General features: G+C 35.0%; 1 protein-coding gene across 14 annotated transcripts in view; it reads left to right on the top strand.

Annotated features, from left to right (window-relative positions):
* Positions 1-7,897, top strand: part of TBC1D32 (TBC1 domain family member 32) — an 82,961-nt gene extending 75,064 nt beyond the window's left edge. For 6 of the 14 annotated variants that reach the window (XM_084514611.1, XM_084514607.1, XM_084514610.1 and 3 more), the window contains 5 exons: positions 423-538; positions 1,519-1,673; positions 3,321-3,461; positions 4,654-4,842; positions 7,318-7,897. In XM_084514611.1, the coding sequence (XP_084370737.1) occupies positions 423-538; positions 1,519-1,673; positions 3,321-3,461; positions 4,654-4,842; positions 7,318-7,437 (721 nt within the window). In that variant the 3' untranslated portion in view covers positions 7,438-7,897. Of the gene's footprint in view, positions 1-422; positions 539-1,518; positions 1,674-3,320; positions 3,462-4,018; positions 4,569-4,653; positions 4,843-5,000; positions 7,290-7,317 lie in introns of those variants that run through there. The other 8 variants (XR_014691492.1, XR_014691493.1, XM_084514612.1 and 5 more) reach the window with 8 other exon arrangements.
* Positions 7,898-12,700: the final 4,803 nt, after the last annotated feature.

Raw genomic sequence — 12,700 nt, 5'->3', positions numbered from 1 at the left:
ATTGTTTTCTTTAGCATTAATATTTGAATTCTGATGCCAATAGTTACATATAAAATATACTTTAATTACATATAAAAATATACTTAGCTGGAATTCTAAACAACATACGTGAAGAAAATGAGTCATGTATCATAGACAAAGTCCTTGTTCCTTCCCATCACAGTTGCTAAAACTTTGAATTACAAGGAATTTGGGTAAGAAATTGTAACACTGAGTATAATAGTCTGCCATTCCCAAATGAAGAAACATAGCTTTTATTAAACCATTTTTTATATATCTACAACATTGTGGTTTTGATGTTCAGTGTGATGACTGCTTAACTTTTACAGGCCTATTAAGTATGAATTCTTTCTTTTTATTTTTATTTTATTTATTTATTTTAACGTATTTAAGCAATTTCAGTTTTTAATTTCTTGTGTTAGATATGGAAAATACCTGAATTTGCTAAAAGAACATGCTGAAAATGATCTGTGCTTCGTCTTAATGAATTGTGAGCAATTTCTGAAACAACAGCAGACAACTGTGGTATCCTCACTTCGTATCCTTCTTGATTGCATAAATTTTGTGGCCTAAGAATGCTAGTGGAACTTGAGCCCTCAATTTGGGTTTATGATGGTGGTGTTATACGTGTAAATATATCCTGAAAGAAGAAGAAAAAAAGGCACTTTCTTTGAAATTTTGTTAAGTTAAAATACACACACAATGCACTCCATAAAATATTTGTCATTCTGTTCCATATTTTGTTAAAATTGTTTCTCATTCATTTTTGTCATAAAGTTTTTTGGTGTAGGGTCACATATCGCTGTATATGCTAAAGAGTCTGAAGCAATATACCTTTGAGCATTAATAAATATTTGTGGTACTCCCGCAGTATCAATGTTCTGGTGCTATGTACTATGTAGATGTACTGCATATGTGTTATGTAGTACATACGTACTGTGGAACATTATATATCTATATTTTTAATATAGCAATGATAACTGTTTCCAATAAGCTTTTTTCTTCAAGCATTAGGCTTAATGTATCTCTATTAAAATATACTTCAGGTAGTCAGCATATACTTTAATTCTTTTTTGAAAGCTTTTATTTTACTTTTTCTTTTTTTTCCCCCCCATAATCTTCACAACTCTTGTCTTCCTCCTCTTCCCCTACCATCCTCTGTTCCTGTACTGTGGGCACACTTGTTTTTGTGTGAGGGTTTTGTATTTACATATTTTGTACTTACATATTTCTCTAGGTTTTTTTGTTGTTGTTTTTTCCTGATTTGAAACATTTGCTTATGGACTGGAAAAGAGTAGACTACAGGGAAAACAGCTTAAATTGTTTCTCTTAATTCAGTTGTAGAGACAGGTGTGTCTCTAGAAATCTGCTTTCTGTGCAGCTATATTCCGTTGTCCCATCTGTAACAAACAAGCTCTTAACTCTGTATGTTTGGGCCTGGGGAGTGAGGAAGGCTGCAATTCCTGCATGGCAGCGCAGAGAAGTTTTTTGCCCAAGTTCCTTAACTTTTTAATGCAGACTGCTTGCAGGGACGCTATGCTGGCTATGACTGGTTTGCATCTTCTGTGTTCCTCATTATGTCAGGGGACAGGGAGAAGACTCTAACGTTTCTTCAGCAATTTTCTCATCTTCTTGTTTCAGCATTTCTCTGGCTACCAAGACTGCATGTATCTGTAAGAATTTAAAAGCTGATTCTTTCTGAAAGACAACTTTGAAAGTTAAAATACATGTTATCAATTTCCCCCTTTTTAAAAATTGCATTAAGTTTTCATTAAAGCCCTCTAACTGAATGCATAACCCTGATTTTTTTTTTTCCAGAAAAATACAGATTTGCTCAAATGGTTGTTTAAAAGTAGTGAAATAACAGGTAGACTGATGGTAAAGGCAATGTTACCAAGTTTTAAAGCTGACAGTAAAATAAACCTTGTTAGTGGCATCTAATTCTGATGCAAGACCTTTTATTAGTAGCAGTAGTATTACAATGTGAAGTTTATCCTTCTGATTTTCAGTAAAACTCAGTTTTATGGTTAAAAGCACTAACATGTATTTATTAAATTTGAAGAATTATTACTGAATTCTGAACGCCCAAATTCTGAATGCTTTGCAATTTGAAATTAGTATTTTGATCAAGTTTGTAGTATAGGCAGCATGATTTCCATCTTTGATTGCATGTGGAATCATCAGTGTAAAACAAAAATCTTTCATCTTTCAGTTTGACTTCATACATTTTCACATTGTCTTGAATGTTTTGACCACAAATTATCAAATAACTGTTGTCTTTACTACAGAGTTCTGGGGCATAGGATGCACCATCTAGATTTTGTGCCTCTTCTGTATGCAAACCTCTGTTAAGACGAGTTGGTCTGTCTTTTCACCAGCAATGATTGTATTGCTCCACTCACAACGCCAAGGCCAGCCCTAAGGCTGTTCCAACACAATTAAATTTTGCTCCATTATGTGAATATAATTGTGCTAAATTCTCAGTGCTGAGAATTTAAGTGTCTTCTTCCGTACAAGAGCTAGACAGCATTGCAAAGTTGCTGCATTACTAATGTCCATTCTAAATACCTAAATGATTTCTCTTTCACAATATATCTTGAAGAAACAAAGAGAAAACTAAATAATTAACCTATTTGCATAATTTCCACAATGTAAACTAAAATAAAATGTCAAAACATAAATGAGGAATTATCCAGCCATTAGACTGTAATGCTTTAGGAAGCATTAGACTGCCTTAGGAAGGTGGAAAATTCCCAAGGATGTGCACTAACCTTCTAGCACGAAGCCAAAGATTCATTACCTAGAAACCAAACACGGATACCCAAAGCTTTCCACAATGATAACCTCTGTTTCTTTTGCAGCTCATAACAAAATTTCTCTCATACTCACCACACGTACTGCAAAGAAACATGCACCTAGAAAACAACTTTAAATACCGCAGAAGTTCGACTTTTTATCCACCAGTAAAAGGGAAAAAAATCCAACAAAAATGAATTGTTGTTGTTTGTTTAAAATGCAGCAACATTTTCTCCCTCCCTGCTTTGAGAATTAAAGCATAAATGCAATAAAGATTTAAGATTGTAAAGGATTAGTTAAGATATGTTTTACAACAGTTTCTAGCTTTGGATTTTCTTTAGTTTAACTACGTGTTTTTAAGATGTCAATGCAATCTTTTTCCGTATTCACTTATTTTATTTCCTGTCTCTAAAATAATTGTGATGACTTATGTTACAAGTATATATATTTTTCTCAGAAAGGTATTTTAAAGTAACACAGTTCTGTGATCTATAATCATTTTCCCCAATTTTGTTGTTAATCAGGTGCACCTGCCTATTACCACAGTGGAATCTGGCATCCATCCAGTCTATTTCTGCAGTGCACACTATGTTGAGATGTTGATGAAAGCTGAGTTACCACTTGTCTCCTCTGCCTTCCATATGGCTGGTTTTGCTCCATCCCAGGTAACTGATGAAATATCAAAGTATCTTCAACTTCTTGATTTAAATCCACAAAATCAAAGATGTTCAGAGTTAAAGTTGGAACTACTGTGGTTTTTCTATACACGTGCGTGGTGGTTCTGAAACAGCATAAGAGATTGTTGAATGCATAGTGACTCAGGGCATTTTAACATAAATATTAACTATCTTCTGTAGAGTAATGACAGTATACTGCAACTGATGATCTTCCATTACAAGTTCATGCAGAAAATCTGATAAAAGTGAGATACTAAAAACTCAGATTTATCATTAAAAACAATAGAATATCTTATTCTCCAGAATAATTTTCACTGTTTTCCACGGGGAGGAAATGATAAATTTGGGACAGATATGTAACAGAAAGCAGTTCAGTTTATATTAGAAAAAAAATATATACTTTTTAAGGACTACTATAACTATTACAATCAGGTAAAAAAGATAAAACAAACCAAAAACTTTTATAATAATGAAATGTTACTAGAGAAAAATATTCTCTAGTTAGTTTTTATTTAGTTACTTTTTATTTTACATACTTAATACAGTGCTTTGGAAATACCGAATTCTACATGTTTGTACAGAACGTTGCTTATACTACAGTCACGATGAAGCATAAACAGCTTCATGCCAATGCATAGGATATCTCACTGGAGTAAGAGAGCTTATTTCCGTTCCAAGGCAAGAAATATATTTTTCATATTATGCTTTCAAAATTCCCTTTTGCCAGGATTTGCAGCATAAGAGGGGGGCAGATGCCAGCTTTAAATAGTCAGTTTAGGATTTCTTTTTTGAGAAGAGTGGCAAATAAGGGATTTTATCTCAGCATAGGAATAATGAGGTGCCTATAATTAGGCGATGAAAAATCATCTTGTATTTCACTGGTCTTGAAGTTTTATGCCTCAACTTCAACAGTTGCTATATATTCAGGTACAATGTATATGAACAGATATGATATGAACAGAAGCAGGGTGTGAGGTATAGCAGAACTCAGTGAAACTATTTTGAAGCTGTGCTTTTGCAGGAAGAAAAAGGGATTCTTGGCCTCTTTTGTACCTTTTATTTTTGTAAGTAGGGTAATGTTATAGGAAAAGGGCATTAGTATAGAAAAATTAGGAGATAATACTGATAAATTATGACTGAATATCTACAGCAATTTAATTATAATTTTATTCTCACCTAGATTTGTCTGCAATGGATAACTCAGTGTTTCTGGAATTACATGGACTGGAGTGAGATCTCTCACTACATTGCTACATGTATTTTCCTTGGTCCTGATTATCAGGTATATATGTGTATTTCTGTGTTCAAACATCTAGAGCAAGACATCCTGAAGCACACTGAAGCTCAAGATCTTCAGGTCTTTCTTAAAGTAAGGGTTTCTTTTTGAATTTCTTTCAATTGCCAAAGGGAAGCAAAATTCTCTATACTGAAAATTAATATACTACTTAATCTGAAGCACTTACTGAATTTCACCTATTGATTTTAACTGAGTGAAATAACACTTTAATTTTATTTTCTTCCTGGCAGGAAATTGTGGTTTAGTATTTTCCAGAGAATGGTTTTCCTGCATATTGTCCTGATCACCTCTCCTTGTAAGCAACTTAAATAGCCGCATTAATTTACTAGGGCATTTGTTTCAATTCCATATATGTGGCCCTGATCTCCTTAAAGTTGATATTCTTCAGAAGGGTGGGTTTATGCAGTGGTCTCCTTCTGAAGCCTGAAGAGATGTGGCACAAAGCTCAGTGATCTTTGTTATTCTGAACACATGCCAATTACTATACAATCAGCCTTTCTTAGATAATAGGCAACTGCATTCTGCCAGTATACTAAAGCAAAAGCACAGCAACTGGGGGAAAAACAGTGAACTCAACTTGGAATCTGATTTATTGTTTGTCTTTCTTTCTATTGTGCTGAGTATATATAAGTAAGGCGGGATGAGATTGATACATACTCCTTTGGCAAGATCTTGACATATCTGATACCACCTAAACTTTACATTAAAATGAAGTCATCAGTTAACAGCAAGTCATTGCAAAAATCAGTGATTTTGATCTCTAGTTTAATTACGGTTATTTTGGATATAACTACATCCATTTAACAATGGTAGACTTCTAATTCAATTAATTTATTAAATTTGTGGCAGCTCTGGATTTTGAAAGTTGTTTGTGCAATTCTTCTGATACAATAATATTCATCCTTTGGGTTATTTCAACGTCCAGAGTGAGTATGTGTGTGGTTTTATTTTTCTTTTGTGATCCTATATGGGATTTCTGGTCAGTGGCAAGTTGAGTCAACAGTGTGGTATTGCAGACAACAGGGCCATCCATATCCTGGGTGCATCAGGCACGGCATATTTAATCAGTCAAGGGAAGGGATTTTCTTGCTCTGCTTTGCGTTGGCGTGGCGTCACCTCAAGCACCATGTGCAGTTTGGGGCACCACAGGATAAAAAGTACATAAAAGTATTAGAGTGTGTCCATAGGAGGGTTATGAAAATGATGAAGGGTCTGGAGGGCAAGACGTGAGGAGCGGCTGAGGCCCCTTGGTTTGTTCAGCCCCGAGCAGAGCAGGCTGAGGGGAGGCCTCATGGCGGCCTGCAGCTCCCTCACGAGGGGAGTGAAGGGGCAGGCGCTGAGCTCTGCTCTCTGGGGACAGTGACAGGACCCGAGGGAACGGCATGGAGCTGGGACAGGGGAGGGTCAGGCTGGGGGTTAGGGAAAGGTTCTGCACGCAGAGAGTGGTCACTGGAACAAGCTTCGTAGAGGAGTGGTTGATGCCCCATGCCTGTCAGTGTTCAAGAGGCATAAGGACAATGCCTTCCGTATTGTGCTAACTTTTGGTTATCCCTGAAGTGGTCAGGTGGTTGGAGCTGATGATCTGTGTAGGTCCCTTCCAAGTGAACTATTCTAAATATGAACAATATGTCAGCTCAGTCACCTGGGTTTAACACTTGCAAAGGTATTGGTCAGTTACCATTCTGTTGAAATACAAAAATTTAGGTTTGAGCTTTAGCCTGTAACTTCTCAGCACAGCATTCACAAATGTTAATTGCTGTAGTGGAGCAATTCCCCCAAAAATGGAAGTCTAAACTATTCTAAGAACATAATCCAAGTTTAAAAAACAAAAGCAAACAAAATTAATAATAATAATAATAAAAAACAACCTTTGAGTATTCATTTTATATTTTCTTAAGTAATGTCACAATTTCATACTAGCAGTGGTCACTTACCATATGAAGAAGTCCTTCTGCCTGTTTTCCTTCAAAGAACTGATAGTAATTTTTCAAGCTTCTAACCTACATTATATTTCATGAAAAAATTATGATTTGATAGCAATACACCTTTGTTGCTATTATCTAATGAGTAGTTACATGTAGCTAGTAAAATTAAAAACAAATATTATTTTTCTTAATATATATATATATTTAAATTTGCACATAAAGAAAGAAGTTGGAGACAACTTTGCTGTGAATTAAGATGATGTTATGCCTTTTTTAAAAAAAAGAGTATTTTAGTACCTGATGTTGCCTTTTTAAAGCTCACTTTATTTTCATTAAAAATAAAATTTCATTTTTCATATGTCATACTTTCCAAAAATGAGATGAACAACTTCTTTGTGAAAAAACTATTTGTTACCAAGAGTTAAGGAATTACTGGAAGTACCTTCTGGAACAGATATGCTTATTATTTATTTCTAAATATATTTTAATGTGTGTACTTTAAGTACTCAAGCCATGGCAAACAGAACAAAACTAACTCTATTCAGCAGCCTGGAATTCATTACATTTGAGTCATGCATCCTTTTTCTTATCTAATAAATGTTCTCTGTGTGTATTTGTGCAGGAAGAAGCACTCCATGGATTTCGAGTGAGTGATTATCTAGAATACATGCAAAGCCTGGAGCTGATCTACAGACCAGTGCTACTGAAAGACATGAAGAACATCAGAGTACAGAATACATAGATCAAGCAAGATAGATTTTTTGCAGTTTTGGTTACATTCTTTAAAAGAATACTGATTATTTGATATATCAATCTGCACTAATACAAGTCAGGCTGTGTAAATGTATATACTGTAAAATAAATAAGGAGGGTTTTCAGAATATAGTTTTTGAAAAAGGACTTCATTTAAATTGGATGACTTACAGTAACCATATTTTCCCAGACAGGCTATATGCATAGCCTCATTTTTATTTGAGAGAAAGCTTCAGAAATCACCTGTAGATTGTTGGAAGTGTCTTCCTTAAAATGCTTAGAACCTGTTTCCAAATCAATTCATTATTGTCATATCCTTGTAGCACAGTCCTAAAAACTTCATATATTGTAAGGGTCTGACAAAGTGATTTTTCTTAGAAGCAACTGTTAGTATGTATTCATATGCATGAGAACTGAACAAATGAAAAATAAATTCTCTGTACACAGCCGTTCTGAATTTGTGGATAAGGTTGAGAAAAGAGTGATCAAATGCATGCAATGAAACAAGACTGATATTCCCTTTTTTTTTTTTTTTTAATAAATAAATAAATCATTTTGTGTCTTAAAACATCTATTTGTAACATATAATTCTGGTATGCATAAGTGAATGAGAAGTCCCTAGGCAGCCTGCTTTTCATATCTCTGAAAACAATCCTCTTTAAAGATTTTGATTTCATTCAAACAGGGAAACACTGATATAAAGTTTAATCTACACTTCCCTTTCATCATCTGTGAAATGCAAGAATTAAGGCTGCTAGAATTAAATCTGTGTTTTCTAACACCGGTACAATGTAGGTAAAAGTTTAAAGTTGTTGAAGTTGATTGAAATTCCCAATTTCAGAGGAAACATGTTTTCTTGAAGAGCACTGTATCCCATTTGCTCTGGGACAGATTTTAGATAAGTCAGTGGGCAGCTGAGTTGATTAAACATTCTAACAGCTTTCTTTTCTATATTACATTATATAACTCTTAAATAGTTATCTAATCCAGGGAAGAAAAAAAAAAAAGCACTTTTCTTTGCAAATACTTAATACTAACTGTAGTGGTCACTGTAGACATTGTTTTATGTCTCATTTCTCTTCTTACTCCCTCTACCAGTGAAAAAAATGAATAAAGCACATCCTAGCAATCACTGGCCAAGCTGAAGCTTTCTCTCCTGTCTTGCCTTGCACCCTCCACAGTATTTGGAGATTGCTTGTTCTTTTCGCTTTGCAAGAATTTTACTTGCTCAGTTCTGTATTTTGGTGGGCTCCTCTATTTAGGGTTTTCCATTTGTGCTTTCCTCAGTAATAGTAGTGATGTTGCTAGAATACCCATTCATCTGCCAAGGTAGTTTATCATCTATGACATCTGATCATCTATGACTGTGTTCTGAAGGCTGGGTTTGTGTTTTGCAAATATTTTACAAATCTGGTGGTCTGACAATTCACTCTGCTGTAGGCATTATGTTTTATAAATACCAGCAGTATATCATACCCCTCTATATTGACTCTCTTAAGCTAATATGCAGTGCCACTTTCTACATAGCATTTCATTCTTTCTGGGATTGTTCAAGGGTAATATCTAGTACAGGGCATCTTCGTGCTGGTGGCGGTTGGAAAGAAGCAGCTAAAGAAAGGCTGTTGAGGAAATTTCTACTATAATGGCTTCCAGAGTGTCCAAATCTGATATACCAGAAGAAGGAGGTGAGAACTATCATAACAGAACCAGCTGTCATCAAACCAACTGTTCAGGAGTCATGCTGGGATTCAGAACATGCTGCAGTAGCTGTAGAACTGGCTTTAAATGCTATGTTTACTTCAGAGCATCTGGAAATCCTTTTGCACTGGTGCAGGGCACCCATCTTTTCTAAAAGTGGCCTGGAATACAACTAGATGACATTTTCTAGGTTGTCTATTAATAATTTTATATCACAACTGTACATAAAAAGGCCAAAAGGCCTCTGGATAGATTCTGAAATTGGTGTATAACTACTCTGAAGAAATTCACTAAGGAATCTTATTCCTGTGTGATGAGTTGGCTCCCAAGCAGTTGATTATGCAATGACTATCATTTTATCTTCCTGTTTAGAGGTGGGAAGCAGTCTGCTTTCAGAAATGTCACAGTTAGTAGGCAAGTCTTAGATGAAAGTTGACTTAATTAAATAAACCAATTAATGGCTTTAGTGGAGATTTTGCTTTGAGAGCTTCATCTGTATACACCCTCCTATCCCCAAAATACCAAATATATCTTTTTCTTACCAGATATATCCTTTCTTCAGATTTCAGTTTAAGTTTCAGCCAAAATAATTTTCGTACTATTTCAGTCCAGAGTGAAATAACCTGTTCTTACAGCTACCTTTAAAGATTTTTTTTTTGTAATTACTTCACCTAGCAAGTTCTGTATCGTACAATATCAGATGTTCAGTACTGTGATATTTTCAATGACATTTCTTTATCAAATGAAACAAGATTCAGCTTCTCTAGCAAAAAGTTATTTTTCAGCTCTATTCTTATAGGAGTAAGTCTTTGTTGGGTGAAGTATAAATAGCCAGCATAATTGGTCAACTGTCTGCTATGGCTACTTTAATTATTAAGCGGTATAAATTCCCCAAATGCATGCTAGTTATGTTTACCAGGTGATGTTGCATAGAGTTAAGCATTAAGAAGTTCCTTATTCAGTTAAAGAACAAAGGAAAATTCGATATTTTATTGACACCTGCAATAACATTCTCTTTACAGATTAGCTTTTCAAAAATATTTTGATTAGAATTCAGATATAATAAAACATTTTTGAAACACCAACAGAAACGACAAGTGTTGAATTTAGACTTACCAATTTCATTCCACACTTCACCATGAGTTAAACATTACTGTGAAATTCTTGAAAAATCACTTCACTGGATAAAATGAATGTGTGAGCACATACACATTCAAATTATAAAACTACATTAGAACCTGCAGTGAATTTCTGTAATTACATGTAACCTGAGAGTGAGCACTACTGACAAAGGTTTTGCCGCTAATTTCTATTTTCCTGACTGTGCATTTCATAAGTTCATGGGTTTAACTTTTTTTCCTATCTACAAAAAAATGTTTAAAATATTTTTGGACTGCTGTGAACTATATTGGCTTACCTACATTGATAAAAGAGGCTGGCAAGTATGAGGAAAGAGTTATGACAACAAGTTCTTGCCTGACACCAGGGTCAAAGAATGTTAAGACTCACATAAAATCTTTTTTTTTTTTTTTTTTTTTTAAAAAAAAAAAACTTACTAACAGTCTCTTTTTTTAAAAAAAATCTCTTTTTAAAAAATAAGACAACTGTGTTGGCTTACTTCCCTAAGCAACCAAATGACAAACAACCAAATTGCGAATAAGCACTAGAAAACGTGTGATTTTAAGAATTCTGCACATTTTTAAAGAGATTTTTGGTAGTTATTAACATACCAATTATAAAGCTATCAATTCCTTTATCAGCAGGAGATATTTGTCCAGAAAATTAGCTCCTGTACTATACATTTGAGTAACCCAGGGACTCTTAACAGCTAAATAGCTGCCGCTTTATATTCCTTATCCCCTAAGAAAGAGAGAGGTACTGCAGAGCTGACCCTTAATACCAATGAGTTTCATCAATATTGCATCACTCAATGCAAAGTACAGCACACAATAATCAGAAAGATGAGTCGAATGCTAATATAAAGCCAACACCCTTAGCACCCAATTGCTCAGGCAAAAGCGCTTTTTACATTGCCTCCAGCAATTAAATCAGTTGCAGTTTCCTCATCTGCAAAACAGCTTACAATAGCAAACAGTCCATGTAGGAGCTGGGATGGTATATTGGAGTATTTGTAAAACATTTAATGCATGAAAATGTAAGTGCTAAATATTAGTACCTGAAAATAACCTAAAATTCCATTGTGCCATTATAACAGAAGCAGTACGTTGGCACACAGTACTAGGAGACTGAAACAGTTTGAAGTGATGGTAGTCAGGGAAACCGCTAGTATCTTCTTTGGATCAAGGGTAATGTAAAAACAAATGACCATTTAAGCAAGAGGTATCTGAAGACATGCTGACATGCCATGTTACCTCTGGTTTGAAGAGTCCCTCACTCAGCTTTGCTGGCTTACATATAAATTTCTTCCTTCACTCAAATCCCCCTTTCTTTCGTGAAAATAATTAAGCATAGGAAAACTATAAAATAAACAGCCAGTAAGTCTACTAAGATGTAAGCATTTTCTGTCTCTAAGTCTCTATATATTTCCAGTTTCCTTTTCTCTGCTTTCTATCTCAATCATACTTACCTCTCTCAGTCTTTTTCTCTCTCTTATTTTCAGCTTTCATTGTACCCAGTCCCCAACATGCCCCTAGTCTAAGCACTGAAGGATAAGAAGTTTTTCCTTGCTTATATCTAACAAGTGTAATTAAACGTGATTTAAAGGAAACATAAGGGGTGGGGTGGACACAGAAGAATATGACACAAACACTACCAACAACAAAAACAAACAAACACACAAACAACCAAAGAAGCACAGGAAACACTAAATAAAACCCCAACTTGGATATGTTAAGAAAAAATTGTAAGCAGACACATCCCTCCAGCTATGCAGTCCTGACCCACACTCCTACTGCAGGGAGCTACCAAACCACTGCTGCCTCCACCTCTCTCTCTCATCCCATCCCCCCAAGCATCAGCTGGGATGCCAAGCTGATTAGAAACATCTGTATTATTCCTAAGAGAAAAGGAGTTTCCAGACCACCTCCTTCATCAGCCTCTGCAGCATGACTCAGCCATTTGGGAAGAAATCAGTAATATACAGAAATAATTTTCACCTGGTCATGTCTACCATGTTGCCTTTTGCCAAGTTATTTTACTTCTGAAAGTTTTGCGTATCTGTCATCTACAAAAATGCAAGTAATGTTTACTCGTTTTTGTTCAAATGACAGATCTGCAGGTGGAAGCAGTTAGCTTCCTCATTACTGTATATTGTGTTCATGCAACAAGAGGAATACCAGATCTGAAAGCAAATAGAAGAAAAAAAAAAAAACAACAACAACAACCAACCAACCAAACAAACAAACAAAAAAACACTTCACATTTAGTAGGAAAAAAACACTAGATCAAAGTTAAGACAGTTATACTCTAAACTGTTTTTGATTGTTTTAAGATGTCCAACTCAAACAGCCACTAGGTCAACAGAGAAACAGTCTCAGCTCCTCTAAACCATTTTGTGTTATCTCAACACTGTCCAGCTAATCCACAGTGATATT

Source organism: Aythya ferina, assembly GCF_964211825.1.
Source record: "Aythya ferina genome assembly, chromosome: 3".
Lineage (NCBI taxonomy): Eukaryota > Metazoa > Chordata > Aves > Anseriformes > Anatidae > Aythya > Aythya ferina.
This window is presented reverse-complemented; position numbering and strand designations above follow the sequence as displayed.